The sequence below is a fragment of the Bombina bombina genome, chromosome 6 (genome assembly GCF_027579735.1).
Source record: "Bombina bombina isolate aBomBom1 chromosome 6, aBomBom1.pri, whole genome shotgun sequence".
NCBI classification, from domain to species: domain Eukaryota; kingdom Metazoa; phylum Chordata; class Amphibia; order Anura; family Bombinatoridae; genus Bombina; species Bombina bombina.
The window spans coordinates 576,086,984-576,112,864 of record NC_069504.1 but is presented as its reverse complement, the minus strand read 5'-3'; the positions used below and the strand labels follow the sequence as shown (position 1 = coordinate 576,112,864).

Below are 25,881 nucleotides of genomic sequence, written 5' to 3'. Positions count from 1 at the left end.
CTTCTTTGTTTGTCGTTTTCTCTGGGAAACATAAGGGTCAGAAAGCTACGGCTACCTCTTTCTTTTTGGTTGAAGAGTATCATCCGTTTTGCATATGAGACTGCTGGACAGCAGCCTCCTGAAAGAGTTACGACTCCTTCCACTAGGGCTGTTGCTTCCTCATGGGCATTCAAAAATGAAGCTTCTGTAGAACAGATTTGCAAGGCTGCAACTTGGTCCTCTCTTCACACTTTTTCTAAATTTTACAAATTTGATACTTTTGCCTCGTCTGAGGCTGCGTTTGGGAGAAAGGTTCTTCAAGCAGTGGTGCCTTCCGTTTAGGTTCCCTGTCTTGTCCCTCCCTTATCATCCGTGTACTCTAGCTTTGGTATTGTATCCCACAAGTAAGGATGAAATCTGTGGACTCATTGTGTCTTTAAAAAGAAAAGAAAATTTATGCTTACCTGATAAATTTGTTTCTTTTTAGACACGATGAGTCCACGGCCCGCCCTGTTCTCTGAGACAGGTTATTAATTTTTGTAAACATCATAAACCTCTGCACCTTGGCTTTTCCTTTCTCTTCCTAAACTTCGGTCGAATGACTGGAGTGGGAGGGAAGGGAGGAGCTATATATAGCAGCTCTGCTCTGGTGCTCTTTGCCTCCTCCTGCTGACCAGGAGGTGAAATCCCACAAGTAAGGATGAAATCCGTGGACTCATCATGTCTAAAAAGAAACAAATTTATTAGGTAAGCATAAATTTTCTTTTTCTTAAGCTCATGTCTGATAGATTTCCGTTTTTGAAAACGTTCTTCTTGTGAACAGATACTTGCGAGTTTGTGGTCGCGTGGGCACTTCCACGGAAGTTGAGCACTTTTGAATAACGGAATTATGTTTTCTAGTTAATTTATCGAACCTTCGGGTCAAATTTTCTTGGGCCTTGGACAGTTCTGGAGTGTCCTTATACCAGGCAGGTACTGGCCGGGCACTTTTCTGCTGTTCTTGGGTTCATGTCACCCTCGTCATGCTGATTTAATCCTTTCAGATTCTGAATGTCACTTGGTCTATTGATATGGACTCCGGGTTCGGAACTTAATTCTAAGTATGAGGCCTAGTGTGTAGTTATAACGCTTCCGAAGGGAGGGTTGTCAGTGCCGATATAAGGTTGGCTTTTTCTGGCTACTCGCCGGGATACGGGTCTGACTTTGCAGATGTCATCAAGGTTCTTACAGGTCCCCGGGGACTCAGAGACATAGTTTCCATTTCTTTGAGTTGGTAGTTGTGTTTTGGCCTCTGTGGTCTAGTGTCTAGTGGTGAACGATTTGCGTTTTCATTTGAAGTTCTTCCAGATGATTTGCGGTACTGGAGTCTCCTTCTTTCCTGCCTTGGGGAGGTCATCTGATCTGGAAGTGCAGGCATGTCCTTCTTTCTTTGCTCAGATTTGAGTTACTCTAGGAGGTGAAGTGCAGGGGTTTACCTGCCTTCTATGGGGAGCAGTGAGGCTTCCAGCTTTACCCTGTTAATGTTTTGTTTTTTGGAAGATCGACCCTGCAAGGATCTCTAGAGGCTGTTGTCTCTCTCATTTGGGATCTACCCTTGGTTTGACCATGGTCTTCGACGCTAGGGTGTTATCAGCGACCTCATTGCTAATCTAGCCTTGGGGATTATCAGGGAAGGGCCTGTCGGTTAAATCAATCGCTCTTCTGGGGTCAGGTAAATGACCATTTATCCTCAATGCTCTGTTAGAGCTTAGTGGCTACGTTTAGCTCACTGGGATGGCAAGCAGAAGGTACAGGATTCTCATCCATCTTCGGATGCTGGTTGTTACCTTGCCAGCGTGTGTTCACATGGTTAAGCTTGTCTTCATGATTTTTCCTTGTGACCCAGGAGCTCTGGGTGCCGCATCTTAAACTGGTCAGGAGTTCTTTCAGACTCTTGGGTTTGAGACTGTTGGTAGGTCGCCAAGTCTACGGACTTTTGATGGTGCGCTCCTAATCATAGGAGGCAGCTTAGTGTTCCTTGGGAAGTTAGATCCTTCGATGGATTCTATTTTTTGAGGACTTTGGCCTAGGACCATGTCCCTCCCTGGATCGGGTGTGGACGGTTTGATCTCACAGGTGTTCTGGTCCCACGTGTCCCTTTAAAGGGGGCAGGGTTCTTTCTTCTTGGGTGATTCCTATCTGCCTGAGGCTTAGGTTCTAGGTCTCTCTGACGGATCCTTACTAGTCTTCTGGCGCATTTGATGTTCCTATATACTCCCGATGTCCTCTCCATTGAGTTGGCGATATTGGCTGAGGGGTTTCGCTTCTATGGTAGGGTGATTCTGTGGCTTTGGTTCCCTTCTCTCCTTGAGTGAGGGATGGGTGCTTGTGTGCTCTCCTGATTGAGTTACCTCAGTACCTGTGATGACCTGTGGGTCCTTGTTTTTCTTGCCTTGTAGGAGTTTTTCCCTTCTTGCGTTTTCAGTATCCTGGAAAGGGAGATGTGGAGCAGTGACCACCGTTCCTGCAGCAGGAGGCTGGGGTTTTTTAACCCTGGTAAGGCTCCTGTTCTTTGTTGGATTCTGATATTTAGATGCTAGGGGTCTGAGAACTTCTTCTCTTGGGAATTGTTCTCTTTATGGAAGACAGCGGTCTAGGGGGTCTTGAACCCGAGCACAAGGTCTGTCCTGACTCACGGTAGCATGCAGTTTTTTAGTGGAGCGGTCAGTTTTTTACTCGGGGGTTTTGTTCCTCGTAGATCCATCCTTTTTCTCCAGAGGTCTGGGACTCTTGTCTTCGTTCTTTGACTAGCCTTTGGGCTGGGACCTTTACCCTGGAGGGAAGGTCGGGGATCGGTTACTCTATGCATTGACCGTCTTCTTCTTGAGTCTGTCCTCCCCTTTGGTGGGAGGACTTTTGATGTCCTCCTCTTTTCTAACGGTGCCTGGTGCTTAGAGGGGAGCTTCTTGGAGCCAGGTATTCTGAGGGCTGTTGTTGAGTTTTTGGACGGTTTGCAATTTGAAACCAGCTGCAACTATTTGCACCTTGAATGTGTGCTGGCAAGCTTTAAAATGCCTCTCATGGTTTGGGTTCCATGATGGCTGAGTCAGCTTTCCTACCTGGAAGCTGGTCATTGAGAGTTCCTGTTCAGATGGTTTGGTGTCCTCTTGGAAAGCTCTTTGCTAACTGTGTGGATAGTTATCCTATTTCTGCTGTCTATGCTTGCCTGGCCTGCAGGTTTTGACTTGATGCGAGGCAACAGGAAACTCATGGTTTTCTGGAGCACCATCGTATGGTGCTGTGTCAAGGATATGAGGGTGATCCTCAAGTCCTCTTTGGGTCGTGTTTCCCTGAGTATGGATTTTTTCAGGTCCTTGTGTTTCTAGGGAGTTCGTCTCCCTGGGCGCTACTATCGTAAGACAACCTTGGGTTGTTCTATGTTTGTTGAGCCTTCTTGAATGATCCTTTGGATTTTTTCTGGGACTCTGTTCTCCCTCTCGGGGGCAGGTAGAGGTCCTTGTCTTCAGCCGGGTACTCTTAATGGGAGTCGTGAGCTGCGGGGCTGACTCCTCGGAGGCTGTTTGTGCTCTACAGACTATGGGACTGAGTGGTTTCTAGCTCGGCTTTGCTGGTTGTGTAACTGATGTGCAGTTGCCTGGGCTTCAGGTTTTTTACCTGTGTCGTTTAATATATTTATAGGGTGTGGAGTAATATCAGGCTGTGGTGCCTTTTTGAAGGGGCCGCCTTTTTTGTACCCACCCTTTGTTTGCATTCAGTGTCCTCTAGCTTGGGTATTATTTTCCCATAAGTAATGAATGCAGCTGTGGATTCTTCCCGTTTTAAGAAAAAAAACATAAATTATGCTTGCCTGATACTTTTCTTTTATTCTGACGTAAAGAGTCCACAGCTCCCGTCCGCATTTTGTCTATGAGGCGGCAGTAGTTTTTGGTTCTTCTGGCACCTTGTTTTCACCCTGATATTTCTCCTACGGTTCCTTGTTCCCTTGGCAGAATGACTGGGGGATGAGCGAAGTGGGGGAGGTATTTTAGCCTTTGGCTGGGGTGTCTTTGCCTCCTCCTGGTGGCCAGGTTCTGTATTTCCCAAAAGTAATGAATGCAGCTGTGGACTCTTCCCATCAGAAGAAAAGAAAATTATCAGGTAAGCATAATTTATGTTTTTTGTGGTGTAATACTCTTATGTCTTATGTATGGTCTGCTACAGCCTTATGTTTGCTCATCGCCCTCGTTCCTGGAGAGAACTGCCCATACGTTTTGCAGATTTTGGGGTCCTTCATCGTAATGAGCTATCAGGGGCATTAAGTGGATTGACTCGAGTCAGACGATTTCAACAGGATGATGCCCATATTTTTTGCGCTATGGATCAGGTAACACATTAACCTGTGATAATAAATATATTTAAATTGCATGTAATACATAGATTAGACACATGGATCCTCTAAAATTGATTTTTCTGATGGTTGTCACAGTCTTAGTCTAAAATATCCCGATAATTCCCAATGGTTTTATGCATTATATAAATTAAAAATACAAATGTGTTGGCAAAGAAGAGCAGTAAGGGTTTTCTTTATTCTTAAATTTTCATGCATCCTAATATTTGAACAAAAACAGTGCTATCAAGCAAACAATATCTTTAATGGTAAACATATTTAATATTTCTTTCATGTAATTGGCAAGAGTCCATGGGCTAGTGACGTATGGGATATACAATCCTACCAGGAGGGGCAAAGTTTCCCAAACCTCAAAATGCCTATAAATACACCCCTCGCCACACCCACAATTCAGTTTTACAATCTTTGCCTCCTATGGAGGTGGTGAAGTAAGTTTGTGCTTGATTTTTTTGTTTTTCTTCTATGATTATCGCTTCTAAGCATTCTGAAGCCCAGTTCCTCTCAGAGTACAGTGTTTGTCAGAGGGATGTGAAGAGAGTATCGCCTATTGATTTTTATGGTTTCATTCACAGGAAATCTTTTTCAAGGGTTCTCTGTTATCGGTCGTAGGGATTCATCTCCTACCTCCCTTTTCAGATCGACGATATACTCTTATATACCATTACTTCTGCTGATAGTTTTCAGTACTGGTTTGGCTATCTGCTACATGTGTATGGGTGTCTTTCGGGAAGTATGTATCATTATTTAAGACTCTCAGCTATGGTTGGCGCTTTATGTATTTATATAAAGTTCTAAATATATGTGTTTACTTATATTTGCCATGAGTCAGCTCTATGTATATTTCCCTTTGCAGTCTAGCAGTTTCAGTATGGGAATCATGTTTTACGAACTTATTTTTTTTAATATTTTCTTACCTGGGGTTTAGTCTTCTCTAAAAATTTGCGGGCAAATTTAGAATTGCGAGGGCACAAAATGCTGTTATTTATTGCGTCATTTTTGGCGCGAGAATTTTTTGGCGCAAATGTGCATCTATGATGACGCAAGTTCATCATTTCCTGTGTCTTAGTTGACGCCAGGTTGTTTGGCGCAAAGTTGCGTCTGTTATGACGCGAGTTGTGTCATTTCCGGATGTTTGTTGGCGCCAAAAAAAATGTATACTTCCTTTTGCGTCGTACGTCATACTTTGCATGCAGAAAATGTTTCTATTAGTACTAGTACAGTATCTGTTGTTCCCTCAACATCTAATGTACATGATATCCCTGTTTATATGAAAAATTATATTGCTGATGCGATACAGAAGGCTATGTCTGCTATTCCACCTTTTAATAAACGTAAAATGTCTTTTAAAACTTCTCATATAACTGATGATACATTTTGTAATGACCAACAACATACTGATATATCCACTTCTGATGAGGATCTCTCTGACTCAGAAGATCCTGCGTCTGACATTGATAAATTAACTTATCTTTGTAAGATTTAGTATATTCATTTTTTGTTGAAAGAAGTATTGATTACTTTAGATATTGAGGCGTCTGGTCCTCTTGATAACAAATCCAGTAAACGTTTAAATTCTGTTTATAAACCTGTGATTACTCCTGAGGTTTTTCCTGTTCCTGATGATATTTCTGATGTGATTGCTAAGGAATGGTCTAAGCCTGGTACTTCTTTTGTTCCTTCTTCTAGGTTTAAAAGGTTGTACCCTTTGCCAGTGGCTAAATTAGAGTTTTGGGAAAAAGTCCCTAAGGTTGATGGGGCTATTTGTACTCTTGCCAAGCATACTACTATTCCTATGGAAGATAGTACTTCCTTTAAGGATCCTTTTGATAGGAAAATTGAATCTTATCTTAGGAAAGTTTATTTACATTCTGGCTATATTCTCAGGCCTACCATTTCTATGGCTGATGTTGCGGCTGCATCGACTTTTTGGTTGGATAGCTTAGCACAAAGATTCTGATTTGTCTAGCATTGTTCGTTTACTTCAATATGCTAATCATTTTCTCTGTGATTTTTGATATCATTAAGATTGATGTTAAAAATATGTCTTTGGCTATTTTAGTTAGAAGAGCTTTATGGCTCAAATCATGGAATGCTGACATTCCATGGTATCTAAATCTAGGTTACTATCTCTATCATTCCAGGGTAATAATTAGTTTGGTTTTCAGTTGGATTCTATTATTTCCACTATTACTGGGGGGGGGGAGTTTTGTTGCCCCATGATACAAAATCTAAGGGTAAAACTAGAGCTTCTAATCGGTTTTGTTCCTTTCATCAGAATAGAGAACAGAAAACCACTCCTTCCCCATAAGGACTCCGGCTCCAATTGGAAGCCATCTTCAAGTTGGAATAAATCCAAGCCTTTTAAGAAACCAAAGCCAGCCCCCAAAATTGCATGAAGGTGCAGCCCTCAATTCATTTCTATTGGTGGTGGGGGGGGGGGGCAGATTGAAATTATTTCAAAACGTTTGGGCAGGTTCCATTCAGAATAATTGGATTCAGAATATTGTCTTTTAAGGGTATCGAATAGGTTTCAGAATAAGAACTGTGAGAAGGTTTTTTTCTCTCTCACATTCCAACAAATCCTGTGAAAGCTCAGGACTTTCTGAAGTGTGTTTAAGATCTGGAGCTTTCAGGGGTAATTGTACCAGTTCCACTTCTGGAACAGGGTTTGGGTTTTTATTCAAATCTATTCATTGTCCTGAAGAAGGAAAATTTGTTCAGACCAGTTCTGGATCTGAAATTTTTTAATCATTTGGTAAAGGTCCCAACTTTCAAGATGTTTACTATAATGACTATTCTGCCTTTAGTTCAGCAAGGTCATTATATGTCCACAATAGACTTAATGGAGGCATATTTTCACATTCCGATTCATCCAGACCACTATCGGTTTCTAAGATTCTCTTTTCTATACAAGCATTACCAATTTGTCGCTCTTCCATTTGGCCTAGCGACAGCTGAAATAATCTTTTCCAAGGTTCTAGGTGCCCTTCTATCTATAATCAGAGAGCAGGATATTGTGGTGTTTCCTTATGTGGACAATATCTTGGTACTGGCTCAATCTTTTCATTTAGCAGAATCTCACACAAATCAACTTGTGTTGTTTCTTCAAAAACATGGTTGGAGGATCAATTTACCAAAGAGTTTCTTGATTCCTCAGACAAGGGTCACCTTTTTAGGTTTCCAGATAGATTCAGTATCCATGACTCTGTCTTTAACAGACAAGAGACAAATGAAATTGGTTTCTGCCTGTTGAAACCTTCAGTCTCGATCATTCCCTTCAGTGGCTATGTGCATGGAAGTTTTAGGTCTCATGACTGCAGCATTGGACGCAATCCCCTTTGCTCATTTTCATATGAGACCTCTTCCGCTTTGCATGCTGAATAAATGGTGCAGGAATTATACTCGTATATCACAATTTATATTCTTAAATCCCAACACTCAACTCTCTCTGACTTGGTGGTTAAACCATCACCTTATTGTTCAAGGGGACTCCTTTCTTCGTGCTTCCTGGACTGTGATTTCAACAGATGCAAGTCTCACAGGTTGGGGTGCTGTCTGGGTTCTCTGTCAGCACAAGGGGTTTGGAATCCTCAAGAGGCGAGGTTACCAATCAATATTTTAGAACTCTGTGCTATTTTCAGGGCTCTTCAGGCTTGGTCTCTACTAAAGAGAGAATCATTCATTCGTTTTCAGACAGACAATATCACAACTGTGGCATATGTCAATCATCAGGGTGGGACTCGCAGTCCTTTAGCAATGAAATAAGTATCTTGAATACTTTCTTGGGAAGAATTCAACTCCTGTCTAATTTCTGCAATATATATCACGGGTGTAGACAATTGGGAACCGGAATATCTCAGTCATCAGACTTTATTTCCAGGGGAGTGGTCTCTCTATACAGATGTATTTTGTCAGATTGTACAGATGTGGGGTCTTCCAGAAATAGATCTCATGGCGTCCCATCTAAACAAGAATCTTGCCAGGTATCTTTCCAGGTCCAGGGATCCTCAGGCGGAGATGGTAGATACGTTAGCAGTTCCTTGGCCATACCAACCTGCTTACTACTTTCCGCCTCTAGTTCTTCTTCCAAGGTTTATCTCCAAGATCATAATGGAACAATTGCATGTGTTTCTGATAGCACCAGAATGGCCTCACAGATTTTGGTTTGCGGATCTTGTCCGGATGTCAAGTTGCCAACCTTGGCCACTTCCCTTAAGACCAGACCTTCTGTCTCAAGGGCCGTTTTTCCATCAGGATCTCAAATCGCTAAATTTGAAGGTATGGAAATTGAATGCTTAGTGCTTAGTCATAGAGGTTTCTCTGACTCAGTAATTAATACTATGCTATAGGCTCGTAAGTCTGTTTCAAGGAAAAATTATTATCGGGTTTGTAAAACCTATATTTCATGGTTTTGCTTCTCATAAATTCTCTTGGCATTCTTTTAGAATTCCTAGAATTTTACAATTTCTTCAGAATGGTTTGGATAAAGGTTTGTCTGCAAGTACTTTGAAGGGACAAATATCTGCTCTTTCTGTTTTTTATTTCATAGAAAGATTGCTAAGCTTCCTGATATTCACTGTTTTCTTCAGGCTTTGGTCCGATTCAAGCCTGTTATTAAATCAATCTCTCCTCCTTGGAGTCTTAATTTGGTTTTGAAGGCTTTGCATATGCATTCTTTGTATATTAAACTACTTTCTTGGAAAGTGTTGTTCTTTTTGGCTATCTCTTCAGCTAGAAGAGTTTCTGAATTGTCTGCTCTCTCTTGTGAGTCTCCTTTTTCTGATTTTCCATCAGGATAAGGCTGTTTTGCACACTTTGTTTAAATTTCTTCCTAAGGTTGTGAATTGTAACAACATTAGTAAGGAAATTGTTGTTCCTTCCTTGTGTACTAATCCTAAGAATAAGAAGATATTTACATTCTTTGGATGTTGTAAAAGCTTTGAAATATTATGTTGAAGCTACTAAAGATTTCAGGAAGACTTCTAGTCTATTTGTTGTTTTTTCTGGTCCTAGGAAAGGTCAGAAAGCCTCTGCCATTTCTTTGGCATCTTGGTTAAAGCTTTTGATTCACAAGGCGTATTTGGAGGCAGGGCAATCTCCGCCTCAGAGAATTACAGCTCATTTTACTAGATCAGTTGCCACTTCTTGGGCTTTTAAGAATGAAGCTTCGGTTGATAAGATTTGCAAAGCAGGAACTTGGTCTTCTTTGCATACATTTACTAAATTTTACCATTTTGATGTATTTGCTTCTTCTGAAGCAGTTTTTGGTAGAAAAGTTCTTCAGGCAGCTGTCTCAGTTTGAATCTTCTGCTTATGATTTAAGTTTTTTTCTTGTAATTTATGTGAAATTTATGAGAGACTTATTTTTTGTGTGTGGATTTAATATTTTCAGCGTAAATAGCTGTTTTTATTTTATCCCTCCCTTTCTAGTGACTCTTCTGTGGTCTTCCACATCTTGGGTATTTCTATCCCATTTGTCACTAGCTCATGGACTCTTGCCAATTACATGAAAGAAAACATAATTTATGTAAGAACCTACCTGATAAATTCATTTCTTTCATATTGGCAAGAGTCCATGAGGCCCACCCTTTTTATGGTGGTTATGATTTTTGTATAAAAGCACAATTATATTTCCAGTTCCTCTTTTGTATGCTTTTTTACTCCTTATTTTATCACCCCACTACTTGGCTATTCATTAAACTTAATTGTGGGTGTGGTGAGGGGTGTATTTATAGGCATTTTGAGGTTTGGGAAACTTTGCCCCTCCTGGTAGGATTGTATATCCCATATGTCACTAGCTCATGGACTCTTGCCAATATGAAAGAAATTAATTTATCAGGTAAGTTCTTACATAAATTATGTTATTTCATACCTCCCTTTTAATTAAGTGTTAAAGGGATACTGAACTTAATTTTTTCTTTCATAATTTAGATAGAGCAGGCAATTATAAGCAATTTTTTCTTGGTATCTTTATTTGAAAAAGCAGGAATGTAAGCTTACGAGCCGGCCCATCTTAGGTTCAGCACCTTGGTACAGCTTGCTGATTGGTGGCTAAAAGTACCCACGAATCAGCAATCGATATCCAGGGTATGAACCAAAAATGGTCCGGCTCGTAAGCTTTACATTCTTGCTTTTTCAAATAAAGATACAAAGAGAAAGAAGAGTAATTGATAATAGGAGTAAATTAGAAAGTTGCTTAAAATTGCATGCTCTGTCTGAATCATGAAAGAAAAAAATTGGTTTTAGTATCCCTTTACTTAAGCCTGGAGATATTTTGTATGGAAGTGTTTGTCATTGAAGCTTTTTCTCTTGCAAAACATTTCAAGTAGCAGAATGTTCTTAATCTTGCAGGTTATGTAAAATAAATGTGGTTATCACAGAATAGTATTTAAAGAGAGAAGATGAGTAAGAGATTAAAATAACATATTTAAAAGATAACATCTTTAAAGCAGAAAAAAGATAACTTTTTATTTATTACAAAAACAAAATGTATGCTTAAATGATAAATTAATTGTTTTCATGGTAGTGAGAATCCTAAAGCCATAACACTTGGGATTCAACTCCTGGCCACTAGAAGGAGGCAAAGATACCCAACACACCAAGAGCTTTTAATCTAAAATATGGCCAAAAAAAGTAGAAAACTGAAAAGTAGACAAGAACAAAGCAGGGTAACGGAGGTGCAATACAAAACAAGAGGAGGGCTACCCAATAGTTCAGCAAATATGATGACACACAATAACACAGAAGGTACTCACAATGAGAATTGCACCATTCAGTCTGGACCTTTTCGGAGCCGTCTAGCAAGCTCTCACTCTGGTAGTATTGTCCTGGTGCAGCTTGTGATAGACTGGATTCTGCTGATGCAAATTAAATCACATCTCATATATATTCTTATATTGTAATAATATGAATGTTAATCAAAATGTTCATATACCAATCGTTTCATATTTCACGTATTCACATGCTTGAATAAAAATATTAATATGGCAGAATTTTTAATACATCATTTTTTTTATGCACCGTGCCTTTTTGAGCACATTATTCGAGAGTTAGGTTAGACCATAGTAGATTTTATTCACACATCCACGAGGGGCAGCACCTTGTAGCAAATAAGTCTTTATTTCCACATACTTGGGTTAAGACAGAACGACGTTTCGGGTACACAACCCTTAATCATACATGTATGATTAAGGGTTGTGTACCCAAACCGTCACTCTGTCTTAACCCAAGTATGTGGAAATAAAGACTTATATTTGCTACAAGGTGCTGCCTCTCGTGGATGTGTGATTATCAAGGGACTACAGCACCCTTTTTTGGCTTGCATCTGACAGTGGTGCTCGGCTATCAAGTGTATTCAATAGTAGATTTTATTGGTAGTTTTTGCATTGGTTATTTTAACACATCAGTAGGGTTTATGGGCAGAGTCATATACATACATATATATGTAAAAGTAAATTTTAAAGCCCTGAGAAAGTATAAATAGTGTAAAAGTCTCTCGCTAAAATTTAAGAGTTCAGACACAAATAGGTAACTACAATTTCTTAATTTCTTTCATGTAATTAGCAAGAGTCCATGAGCTAGTGACGTATGGGATATACATTCCTACCAGGAGGGGCAAAGTTTCCCAAACCTCAAAATGCCTATAAATACACCCCTCACCACACCCACAATTCAGTTTTACAAACTTTGCCTCCGATGGAGGTGGTGAAGTAGGTTTGTGCTAGATTCTACGTTGATATGCGCTCCGCAGCAAGTTGGAGCCCGGTTTTCCTCTCAGCGTGCAGTGAATGTCAGAGGGATGTGAGGAGAGTATTGCCTATTTGAATGCAGTGATCTCCTTCTACGGGGTCTATTTCATAGGTTCTCTGTTATCGGTCGTAGAGATTCATCTCTTACCTCCCTTTTCAGATCGACGATATACTCTTATATATACCATTACCTCTGCTGATTCTCGTTTCAGTACTGGTTTGGCTTTCTACAAACATGTAGATGAGTGTCCTGGGGTAAGTAAATCTTATTTTCTGTGACACTCTAAGCTATGGTTGGGCACTTTGTTTATAAAGTTCTAAATATATGTATTCAAACATTTATTTGCCTTGACTCAGAATGTTCAACTTTCCTTATTTTTCAGACAGTCAGTTTCATATTTGGGATAATGCATTTGATTTAATCATTTTTTTCTTACCTTCAAAAATTTGACTCTTTTTCCCTGTGGGCTGTTAGGCTCGCGGGGGGCTGAAAATGCTTCATTTTATTGCGTCATTCTTGGCGCGGACTTTTTTGGCGCAAAAATTCTTTTCCGTTTCCGGCGTCATACGTGTCGCCGGAAGTTGCGTCATTTTTTGACGTTATTTTGCGCCAAAGATGTCGGCGTTCCGGATGTGGCGTCATTTTTGGCGCCAAAAGCATTTAGGCGCCAAATAATGTGGGCGTCTTATTTGGCGCTAAAAAATATGGGCGTCGCTTTTGTCTCCACATTATTTAAGTCTCATTTTTCATTGCTTCTGGTTGCTAGAAGCTTGTTCTTTGGCATTTTTTCCCATTCCTGAAACTGTCATTTAAGGAATTTAATCAATTTTGCTTTATATGTTGTTTTTTCTCTTACATATTGCAAGATGTCTCACGTTGCATCTGAGTCAGAAGATACTACAGGAAAATCGCTGTCTAGTGCTGGATCTACCAAAGCTAAGTGTATCTGCTGTAAACTTTTGGTAGCTATTCCTCTAGCTGTTGTTTGTATTGATTGTCATGACAAACTTGTTAATGCAGATAATATTTCCTTTAGTAAAGTACCATTGCCTGTTGCAGTTCCTTCAACATCTAAGGTGCAGAATGTTCCTGATAACATAAGAGATTTTGTTTCAGAATCCATAAAGAAGGCTATGTCTGTTATTTCTCCTTCTAGTAAACGTAAAAAATCTTTTAAAACTTCTCTCCCTACAGATGAATTTTTAATTGAACATCATCATTCTGATTCTGATGACTCTTCTGGTTCAGAGGATTCTGTCTCAGAGGTTGATGCTGATAAATCTTCATATTTATTTAAAATGGAATTTATTCGTTCTTTACTTAAAGAAGTTCTAATTGCTTTAGAAATAGAGGATTCTGGTCCTCTTGATACTAATTCTAAACGTTTGGATAAGGTATTTAAAGCTCCTGTGGTTATTCCAGAAGTTTTTCCTGTTCCTAATGCTATTTCTGCAGTAATTTCCAAAGAATGGGATAAATTGGGTAATTCATTTACTCCTTCTAAACGTTTTAAGCAATTATATCCTGTGCCGTCTGACAGATTAGAATTTTGGGACAAAATCCCTAAAGTTGATGGGGCTATTTCTACCCTTGCTAAACGTACTACTATTCCTACGTCAGATGGTACTTCGTTTAAGGATCCTTTAGATAGGAAAATTGAATCCTTTCTAAGAAAAGCTTATCTGTGTTCAGGTAATCTTCTTAGACCTGCTATATCTTTGGCTGATGTTGCTGCAGCTTCAACTTTTTGGTTGGAAACTTTAGCGCAACAAGTAACTCATCATGATTCTCATGATATTATTATTCTTCTTCAGCATGCTAATAATTTTATCTGTGATGCCATCTTTGATATTATCAGAGTTGATGTCAGGTTTATGTCTCTAGCTATTTTAGCTAGAAGAGCTTTATGGCTTAAGACTTGGAATGCTGATATGGCTTCTAAATCAACTCTACTTTCCATTTCTTTCCAGGGTAACAAATTATTTGGTTCTCAGTTGGATTCTATTATAACTGTTACTGGTGGGAAAGGAACTTTTTTACCACAGGATAAAAAATCTAAAGGTAAAAACAGGGCTAATAATCGTTTTCGTTCCTTTCGTTTCAACAAAGAACAAAAGTCTGATCCTTCATCCTCAGGAGCAGTTTCAGTTTGGAAACCATCTCCAATCTGGAATAAATCCAAGCCAGCCAGAAAGGCAAAGCCTGCTTCTAAGTCCACATGAAGGTGCGGCCCTCATTCCAGCTCAGCTGGTAGGGGGCAGGTTACGTTTTTTCAAAGAAATCTGGATCAATTCTGTTCACAATCTTTGGATTCAGAACATTGTTTCAGAAGGGTACAGGATTGGTTTCAAGATGAGACCTCCTGCAAAGAGATTTTTTCTTTCCCGTGTCCCAGTAAATCCAGTAAAAGCTCAAGCATTTCTGAATTGTGTTTCAGATCTAGAGTTGACTGGAGTAATTATGCCAGTTCCAGTTCAGGAACAGGGGATGGGGTTTTATTCAAATCTCTTCATTGTACCAAAGAAGGAGAATTCCTTCAGACCAGTTCTGGATCTAAAAATATTGAATCGTTATGTAAGGATACCAACGTTCAAGATGGTAACTGTAAGGACTATCTTGCCTTTTGTTCAGCAAGGGAATTATATGTCCACAATAGATTTACAGGATGCATATCTGCATATTCCGATTCATCCAGATCATTATCAGTTCCTGAGATTCTCTTTTCTGGACAAGCATTACCAGTTTGTGGCTCTGCCGTTTGGCCTAGCTACAGCTCCAAGAATTTTTACAAAGGTTCTCGGTGCCCTTCTGTCTGTAATCAGAGAACAGGGTATTGTGGTATTTCCTTATTTGGACGATATCTTGGTACTTGCTCAGTCTTTACATTTAGCAGAATTTCATACGAATCGACTTGTGTTGTTTCTTCAAGATCATGGTTGGAGGATCAATTTACCAAAAAGTTCATTGATTCCTCAGACAAGGGTAACCTTTCTGGGTTTCCAGATAGATTCAGTGTCCATGACTCTGTCTTTAACAGACAAGAGACGTCTAAAACTGATTGCAGCTTGTCGAAACCTTCAGTCACAATCATTCCCTTCGGTAGCCTTATGCATGGAAATTCTAGGTCTTATGACTGCTGCATCGGACGCGATCCCCTTTGCTCGTTTTCACATGCGACCTCTTCAGCTTTGTATGCTGAATCAATGGTGCAAGGATTACACAAAGATATCTCAATTAATATCTTTAAAACCGATTGTTCGACACTCTCTAACGTGGTGGACAGATCACCATTGTTTAATTCAGGGGGCTTCTTTTGTGCTTCCGACCTGGACTGTAATTTCAACAGATGCAAGTCTCACAGGTTGGGGAGCTGTGTGGGGATCTCTGACGGCACAAGGAGTTTGGGAATCTCAGGAGGTGAGATTACCGATCAATATTTTGGAACTCCGTGCAATTTTCAGAGCTCTTCAGTTTTGGCCTCTTCTGAAGAGAGAATCGTTCATTTGTTTTCAGACAGACAATGTCACAACTGTGGCATACATCAATCATCAAGGAGGAACTCACAGTCCTCTGGCTATGAAAGAAGTATCTCGAATTTTGGTTTGGGCGGAATCCAGCTCCTGTCTAATCTCTGCGGTTCATATCCCAGGTGTAGACAATTGGGAAGCGGATTATCTCAGTCGCCAAACGTTGCATCCGGGCGAATGGTCTCTTCACCCAGAGGTATTTCTTCAGATTGTTCAAATATGGGAACTTCCAGAAATAGATTTGATTGCGTCCCATCTAAACAAGAAACTTCCCAGGTATCTGTCCAGATCCCGGGATCCTCAGGCGGAAGCAGTGGATGCATTATCACTTCCTTGGAAGTATCATCCTGCTTATATCTTTCCGCCTCTAGTTCTTCTTCCAAGAGTAATCTCCAAGATTCTGAAGGAATGCTCGTTTGTTCTGCTGGTAGCTCCGGCATGGCCTCACAGGTTTTGGTATGCGGATCTTGTCCGGATGGCCTCTTGCCAACCGTGGACTCTTCCGTTAAGACCAGACCTTCTGTCACAAGGTCCTTTTTTCCATCAGGATCTGAAATCCTTAAATTTAAAGGTATGGAGATTGAACGCTTGATTCTTCGTCAAAGAGGTTTCTCTGACTCTGTGATTAATACTATGTTACAGGCTCGTAAATCTGTATCTAGAGAGATATATTATAGAGTCTGGAAGACTTATATTTCTTGGTGTATTTCTCATCATTTTTCTTGGCATTCTTTTAGAATACCGAGAATTTTACAGTTTCTTCAGGATGGTTTAGATAAAGGTTTGTCCGCAAGTTCCTTGAAAGGACAAATCTCTGCTCTTTCTGTTCTTTTTCACAGAAAGATTGCTATTCTTCCTGATATTCATTGTTTTGTACAAGCTTTGGTTCGTATAAAACCTGTCATTAAGTCAATTTCTCCTCCTTGGAGTTTGAATTTGGTTCTGGGGGCTCTTCAAGCTCCTCCGTTTGAACCTATGCATTCATTGGACATTAAATTACTTTCTTGGAAAGTTTTGTTCCTTTTGGCCATCTCTTCTGCCAGAAGAGTTTCTGAATTATCTGCTCTTTCTTGTGAGTCTCCTTTTCTGATTTTTCATCAGGATAAGGCGGTGTTGCGAACTTCTTTTGAATTTTTACCTAAAGTTGTGAATTCCAACAACATTAGTAGAGAAATTGTGGTTCCTTCATTATGTCCTAATCCTAAGAATTCTAAGGAGAAATCGTTGCATTCTTTGGATGTTGTTAGAGCTTTGAAATATTATGTTGAAGCTACTAAATCTTTCCGAAAGACTTCTAGTCTATTTGTTATCTTTTCCGGTTCTAGAAAAGGCCAGAAAGCTTCTGCCATTTCTTTGGCATCTTGGTTGAAATCTTTAATTCATCTTGCCTATGTTGAGTCGGGTAAAACTCCGCCTCAGAGAATTACAGCTCATTCTACTAGGTCAGTTTCTACTTCCTGGGCGTTTAGGAATGAAGCTTCGGTTGATCAGATTTGCAAAGCAGCAATTTGGTCTTCTTTGCATACTTTTACTAAATTCTACCATTTTGATGTATTTTCTTCTTCTGAAGCAGTTTTTGGTAGAAAAGTACTTCAGCAGGCGGTTTCAGTTTGATTCTTCTGCTTATGTTTTTCGTTAAACTTTATTTTGGGTGTGGATTATTTTCAGCAGGAATTGGCTGTCTTTATTTTATCCCTCCCTCTCTAGTGACTCTTGTGTGGAAAGATCCACATCTTGGGTAATCATTATCCCATACGTCACTAGCTCATGGACTCTTGCTAATTACATGAAAGAAAACATAATTTATGTAAGAACTTACCTGATAAATTCATTTCTTTCATATTAGCAAGAGTCCATGAGGCCCGCCCTTTTTTTGTGGTGGTTATGATTTTGTATAAAGCACAATTATTCCAATTCCTTATTTTATATGCTTTCGCACTTTTTTATCACCCCACTTCTTGGCTATTCGTTAAACTGAATTGTGGGTGTGGTGAGGGGTGTATTTATAGGCATTTTGAGGTTTGGGAAACTTTGCCCCTCCTGGTAGGAATGTATATCCCATACGTCACTAGCTCATGGACTCTTGCTAATATGAAAGAAATGAATTTATCAGGTAAGTTCTTACATAAATTATGTTATTTTTAGTAGAAGCGGAAATTTGAGTGCGAAGAGCCTTATCGGGAGGAAAAATAAGATAGGAAACCTCACAAAAACTAACAGACTATTCAGAAACTTTTAGTGGTAGAAAATGCTAAAAGAAACAAAAACCTTCAAAGACAAAAGTTTAATATTTATAATATGCAAAAGTTCAAAAGATAGAGCTTGAAAAACTCTTAAAGTTAAGGTTCCAAAAAGAAATTGAAATAACTACAGATCATATTCTGACAAATACCTGAACAAAGACCTGAGTGCCTTGAAGTGTAGCAATTTTCATGTGATACAAAACAGAAAATGCTGAAGCATGACCTTTCCAGATCCTTATCTAGACCATATGAAGAAACTGAAGGATCCTAAGAGTGCCATCAATAGCCAATTCCATTATATCAGAAAACAACAATCTTTACAAAACTTGTGATAAATTTTTCAAGTAACAGGTTTCCTCACCTGGATAAGCATTGCATCTACAGAATCCTAAAAACTTCTGTGCTTTAGGACTAAGAATTAATCTCCAAGCCTTTAATTTGGTAGCTTTTATATTTTGATGCAAAAAAGGGACATTGTGACAAAAGAACTTGAAACAAAAGAAGAGACTAAAGAGTATATGGATCTGTTCCAGATGTCCAGCATATCCAAGTTCTGCGAGGCATGCTAAAGCAGTCAGAATTACTGAAGAGCGCTCCTGTTTGATTCAAGCTATTATCATGGAAGAAGAACATTTTGGGGAAAATGTAAGCTAGATTAAATAAACAAGGTACTTTTAGAACGTCTATAATCTGTTTGATTATTTCTAGATCTGGCAAAATACCTCTGAAGCTTGTGAATTAGACTAGAAGCAAAAGGGTCTAGCTCTATGAAACCCCAGAGACTTACAAACTGGTAGAAGATCTCCAAATGTTGAAACAATTTATTTCATGTAAATGGCAAGAGTCCATGAGCTAGTGACGTATGGGATATACATTCCTACCAGGAGGGGGCAAAGTTTCCCAAACCTCAAAATGCCTATAAATACACCTCCCACCACACACATACTTTAGTTTAGTTTTACAAACTTTGCCTCCTATGGAGGTGGTGAAGTAAGTTTGTGCTTGATTTCTTCTGTTATGTGTGATCAGTCCACGGGTCATCATTACTTCTGGGATATAACTCCTCCCCAACAGGAAATGCAAGAGGATTCACCCAGCAGAGCTGCATATAGCTCCTCCCCTCTACGTCACTCCCAGTCATTCTCTTGCACCCAACGACTAGATAGGATGTGTGAGAGGACTATGGTGATTATACTTAGTTTTTATAACTTCAATCAAAAGTTTGTTATTTTACAATAGCACCGGAGCGTGTTATTGCCTCTCTGGCAGAGTTTGAAGAAGAATCTACCAGAGTTTTTACTATGATTTTAACCGGAGTAGTTAAGATCATATTGCTGTTTCTCGGCCATCTGAGGGAGGTAAAAGCTTCAGATCAGGGGACAGCGGGCAGATGAATCTGCATTGAGGTATGTAGCAGTTTTTATTTTCTGAATGGAATTGATGAGAAAATCCTGCCATACCGTTATAATGACATGTATGTATACTCTACACTTCAGTATTCTGGGGATGGTACTTCACTGGAATTACTCTGTAAAAAGTACATTAAACCTTTTAATAGGTACTTATTATGTTAAACGTTTTTGCTGGAATGTAGAATCGTTTGCATTTTCTGAGGTACTGAGTGAATAAATGTTTGGGCATTATTTTTCCACTTGGCAGTTGCTTGTTTTAATTGTGACAGTTTCGTTTCTCTCTCACTGCTGTGTGTGAGGGGGAGGGGCCGTTTTTTTGGCGCTCTTTGCTACGCATCAAAAATTTCCAGTCAGTTACTCTTGTATTTCCTGCATGATCCGGTTCATCTCTAACAGAACTCAGGGGTCTTCAAACTTCTTTGAAGGGAGGTAGATTCTCTCAGCAGAGCTGTGAGACTTATATATTGACTGTGATTAAAGAACGTTGCTCTGTAATTTTTACGTTTCAAATTTAATTATTGTTACTTTACTAATGGGAACAAACCTTTGCTAAAGTTGTGTTGTTTTCAAGGATTGATGCTATAACAGTTTTTCAGTTCATTATTTCAACTGTCATTTAATCGTTTAGTGCTTCTTTGAGGCACAGTACGTTTTTGTTAAATAAGATTGTAACCAAGTTGCAAGTTTATTTGCTAGTGTGTTAAACATGTCTGATTCAGAGGAAGATACCTGTGTCATTTGTTCCAATGCCAAGGTGGAGCCCAATAGAAATGTATGTACTAACTGTATTGATGCTACTTTAAATAAAAGCCAATCTGTACAAATTGAACAAATTTCACCAAACAGCGAGGGGATAGTTATGCCGACTAACTCGCCTCACGTGTCAGTACCTGCATCTCCCGCCCGGGAGGTGCGTGATATTGTGACGCCTAGTACATCTGGGCGGCCATTACAGATAACATTACAAGATATGGCTACTGTTATGACTGAAGTTTTGGCTAAATTACCAGAACTAAGGGGCAAGCGTGATCACTCTGGGGTGAGAACAGAGTGCGCTGATAATACTAGAGCCATGTCTGATACTGCGTCACAGCTTGCAGAGCATGAGGACGGAGAGCTTCATTCTGTGGGTGACGGTTCTGATCCAAACAGATTGGATTCAGATATTTCAAATTTTAAATTTAAATTGGAGAACCTCCGTGTATTACTAGGGGAGGTTTTAGCGGCTCTTAATGATTGTAACACTGTTGCAATACCAGAGAAATTGTGTAGGTTGGATAAATACTTTGCGGTACCGGCAAGTACTGACGTTTTTCCTATACCTAAGAGACTAACTGAAATTGTTACTAAGGAGTGGGATAGACCCGGTGTGCCGTTCTCACCCCCTCCAATATTTAGAAAGATGTTTCCAATAGACGCCACCACACGGGACTTATGGCAAACGGTCCCTAAGGTGGAGGGAGCAGTTTCTACTTTAGCTAAGCGTACCACTATCCCGGTGGAGGATAGCTGTGCTTTTTCAGATCCAATGGATAAAAAATTAGAGGGTTACCTTAAGAAAATGTTTGTTCAACAAGGTTTTATATTGCAACCCCTTGCATGCATCGCGCCGATTACGGCTGCGGCAGCATTTTGGATGGAGTCTCTGGAAGAGAACCTTAGTTCAGCTACGCTGGACGACATTACGGACAGACTTAGAGTCCTTAAACTAGCTAATTCATTCATTTCGGAGGCCGTAGTACATTTAACCAAACTTACGGCTAAGAACTCAGGATTCGCCATTCAGGCACGTAGGGCGCTGTGGCTAAAATCCTGGTCAGCTGATGTAACTTCTAAGTCCAAATTACTTAATATACCTTTCAAAGGGCAAACTTTATTTGGGCCCGGTTTGAAAGAAATTATCGCTGACATTACAGGAGGTAAGGGCCACGCCCTGCCTCAAGACAAAGCCAAAGCTAAGGCTAGACAGTCTAATTTTCGTCCCTTTCGGAATTTCAAAGCAGGAGCAGCACCAACTTCCACTGCACCAAAACAGGAAGGAGCCGTTGCTCGTTACAGACAAGGCTGGAAACCTAACCAGTCCTGGAACAAGGGCAAGCAGGCCAGGAAACCTGCTGCTGCCCCTAAGACAGCATGAATCGAGGGCCCCCGATCCGGGACCGGATCTAGTGGGGGGCAGACTCTCTCTCTTCGCCCAGGCTTGGGCAAGAGATGTTCAGGATCCCTGGGCGCTAGAGATCATATCTCAGGGATACCTTCTAGACTTCAAATTCTCTCCCCCAAGAGGGAGATTTCATCTGTCAAGGTTGTCAACAAACCAGATAAAGAAAGAAGCGTTTCTACGCTGTGTACAAGATCTGTTATTAATGGGAGTGATCCATCCGGTTCCGCGGTCGGAACAAGGACAAGGGTTTTACTCAAACCTGTTTGTGGTTCCCAAAAAAGAGGGAACTTTCAGGCCAATCTTGGATTTAAAGATCCTAAACAAATTCCTAAGAGTTCCATCGTTCAAAATGGAAACTATTCGGACAATCTTACCCATGATCCAAAAGGGTCAGTACATGACCACAGTGGATTTAAAGGATGCTTACCTTCACATACCGATTCACAAAGATCATTACCGGTATCTAAGGTTTGCCTTCTTAGACAGGCATTACCAGTTTGTAGCTCTTCCATTCGGATTGGCTACGGCTCCAAGAATCTTCACAAAGGTTCTGGGTGCCCTTCTGGTGGTACTAAGACCGCGAGGAATTTCGGTAGCTCCGTACCTAGACGACATTCTGATACAAGCTTCAAGCTTTCAAACTGCCAAGTCTCATACAGAGTTAGTCCTGGCATTTCTAAGGTCGCATGGATGGAAAGTGAACGAAAAGAAGAGTTCTCTCTTTCCTCTCACAAGAGTTCCATTCTTGGGGACTCTTATAGATTCTGTAGAAATGAAGATTTATCTGACAGAAGACAGATTAACAAAACTTCTAAATGCATGCCGTGTCCTTCATTCCATTCAACTCCCGTCAGTAGCTCAATGCATGGAGGTGATCGGCTTAATGGTAGCAGCAATGGACATAGTACCCTTTGCACGTCTACATCTCAGACCGCTGCAATTGTGCATGCTGAGTCAGTGGAATGGGGATTACTCAGACTTGTCCCCTACTCTGAATCTGGATCAAGAGACCAGAAACTCTCTTCTATGGTGGCTTTCTCGGCCACATCTGTCCAGGGGGATGCCATTCAGCAGGCCGGACTGGACAATTGTAACAACAGACGCCAGCCTACTAGGTTGGGGCGCTGTCTGGAATTCCCTGAAGGCTCAGGGACAATGGAATCAGGAGGAAAGTCTCCTACCAATAAACATTCTGGAATTGAGAGCATTTCTCAATGCCCTTCTGGCTTGGCCCCAGTTAAAAACTCGGGGGTTCATCAGGTTTCAGTCGGACAACATCACGACTGTAGCTTACATCAACCATCAAGGAGGGACAAGAAGCTCCCTAGCAATGATGGAAGTATCAAAGATAATTCGCTGGGCAGAGTCTCACTCTTGCCACCTGTCAGCAATCCACATCCCGGGAGTGGAGAACTGGGAGGCGGATTTCTTGAGTCGCCAGACTTTTCATCCGGGGGAGTGGGAACTTCATCCGGAAGTCTTTGCCCAAATACTTCGACGTTGGGGCAAACCAGAGATAGATCTCATGGCGTCTCGCCAGAACGCCAAACTTCCTCGCTACGGGTCCAGATCCAGGGATCCGGGAGCGGTTCTGATAGATGCTTTGGCAGCACCTTGGAACTTCGGGATGGCTTATGTGTTTCCACCCTTCCCGCTGCTTCCTCGATTGATTGCCAAAATCAAACAGGAGAGAGCATCAGTGGTTCTAATAGCGCCTGCATGGCCACGCAGGACTTGGTATGCAGATCTAGTGGACATGTCATCCTGTCCGCCTTGGTCTCTACCTCTAAGACAGGACCTTCTGATACAGGGTCCATTCAAACATCAAAATCTAACTTCTCTGAAGCTGACTGCTTGGAAATTGAACGCTTGATTTTATCAAAACGTGGTTTTTCTGAGTCGGTTATTGATACCCTGATACAGGCTAGGAAGCCTGTTACCAGAAGGATTTACCATAAGATATGGCGTAAATACCTATACTGGTGCGAATCCAAAGGTTACTCCTGGAGTAAGGTTAGGATTCCTAGGATATTGTCCTTTCTACAAGAAGGTTTAGAAAAGGGTTTATCGGCTAGTTCATTAAGGGGACAGATCTCAGCTCTGTCCATCTTGTTGCACAGACGTCCAGGCCTTTTGTCAGGCTTTAGCTAGAATCAAGCCTGTGTTTAAAACTGTTGCTCCGCCATGGAGTTTAAACCTTGTTCTTAACGTTCTACAAGGAGTTCCGTTTGAACCCCTTCATTCCATTGATATAAAGTTGTTATCTTGGAAAGTGTTATTTTTAATGGCTATTTCTTCGGCTCGGAGAGTCTCTGAGTTATCAGCTTTACATTGTGATTCTCCTTATTTGATTTTTCATTCAGATAAGGTAGTTCTGCGTACTAAACCTGGGTTCTTACCTAAGGTAGTCACTAACAGGAACATCAATCAAGAGATCGTGGTTCCTTCCCTGTGCCCGAATCCTTCTTCAAAGAAGGAACGTCTTCTACACAATCTGGATGTAGTTCGTGCCCTCAAGTTCTACTTGCAGGCAACTAAGGATTTTCGACAAACGTCTTCCCTGTTTGTCGTGTACTCTGGTCAGAGGAGAGGTCATAAGGCTTCGGCTACCTCTCTCTCCTTCTGGCTTCGTAGCATAATTCGTTTAGCCTATGAGACTGCTGGACAGCAGCCTCCTGAAAGAATTACAGCTCATTCTACTAGAGCTGTGGCTTCCACTTGGGCCTTTAAGAATGAGGCCTCTGTTGAACAGATTTGCAAGGCTGCAACTTGGTCTTCGCTTCATACTTTTTCCAAATTTTACAAATTTGACACTTTTGCTTCTTCGGAGGCTATTTTTGGGAGAAAGGTTCTTCAGGCAGTGGTTCCTTCTGTATAGTGAGCCTGCCTATCCCTCCCGTCATCCGTGTACTTTTGCTTTGGTATTGGTATCCCAGAAGTAATGATGACCCGTGGACTGATCACACATAACAGAAGAAAACATAATTTATGCTTACCTGATAAATTCCTTTCTTCTGTTGTGTGATCAGTCCACGGCCCGCCCTGTTTTTTAAGGCAGGTAAATATTTTTTAAATTATACTCCAGTCACCACTTCACCCTTGGTTTCTCCTTTCTCGTTGATTCTTGGTCGAATGACTGGGAGTGACGTAGAGGGGAGGAGCTATATGCAGCTCTGCTGGGTGAATCCTCTTGCATTTCCTGTTGGGGAGGAGTTATATCCCAGAAGTAATGATGACCCGTGGACTGATCACACAACAGAAGAAAGGAATTTATCAGGTAAGCATAAATTATGTTTTTTATGATTTCTTTCTAATGACACAGTGAGTCCACGGATCATCATTAATTACTGTTGGGAATATCACTCCTGGCCAGCAGGAGGAGGCAAAGAGCATCACAGCAAAGCTGTTAAATATCACTTCCTTACCCACAATCCCCAGTCATTCTCTTTGCCTGTTGCAAGAAAGTGGTAAAGTAATTAGGTGTCCTGATTAAGATTCTGCTATCAAGATTTTTTTATTTTGAAGTTAGGGCAGGATTGTTCTGCTTTCCATCACCTTTGGGTATAGCTGTATTCCACGTTAGTCTCTTCAGCAAGGCTGTTGTAGCTTTAAAGCAGTTAGGAACTTGTAAAGTGTGCTTTGCTTCATTTTCCTAACAGGTTGCTGCCCTGGTATAGAAAGCCTGAGTAAGTTTACTCTGTCTTTCTTTTTGCACAGGTCTCTGTTAGGAGAGGCATCCTCTCATACTTTGTGAGTCATCTGACTGCCGGTTGGCTAGAATGCAGGTAAGTGCCTTTTGTTCTTCTGGGGCTAGAAGGCTTGCACTGAAGGGGTTAAAGACCTTCTGCTGTTAGTGGGACAAATCCTGAGGGATACTTAGGCAGTATGCTGGCACATTAGCATGAGACTTGGAGACTAGGGGTTATTCTCCTTCATAGCAGAGGAAGGGGTTAACCTATATTGGTGCTCAGATCTATTTTTAGTTCATTCTATTTAGACAGCCTCCCTTTTTAATGTCCGAATGGTCTAAAATTACTAGTGGATTAACAAGTATGGCACCAATTCTTAGGGGCTGCATAGCTGTGTTGGACGTCCTTTTGGTTGTTATAACTGGGACTGTGCACTCATTTTTTTTCGTTGAGGGTACGAGAGGCACACATTACTCTGAGTTTTGGTGTATTAGGAGCGGAAGGGCTCTATGTACCGTTTATTGTCTATCATGCATTAGAATGTAGTCATGTGTTGGTGTGGCAGGATGAAGCGCAATGTTTGCGCGCTTTATCTCCATGCCGTTTTCGTGTCCCCACCTCGAGTATGGAGAAGCGCCATCTTGGAATGTGAATTCTGTTGGGATAACTCTGCCTCGTTCTCCGATCGAGAATGGTGCGGCGTTACTATCCTGAACAGCTCTGAGGTCTTA

General features: G+C 40.8%; 1 protein-coding gene across 1 annotated transcript in view; it reads left to right on the top strand.

Moving 5' to 3' along the window:
- LOC128663291 (threonine--tRNA ligase 2, cytoplasmic-like) overlaps positions 1-25,881 on the top strand; it is a 411,905-nt gene that overhangs the window by 286,981 nt on the left and 99,043 nt on the right. The window contains exon 12 of the mRNA XM_053717549.1: positions 4,180-4,342. Coding sequence (XP_053573524.1) covers positions 4,180-4,342 — 163 coding nt within the window. The remainder of the gene's footprint in view (positions 1-4,179; positions 4,343-25,881) is intronic.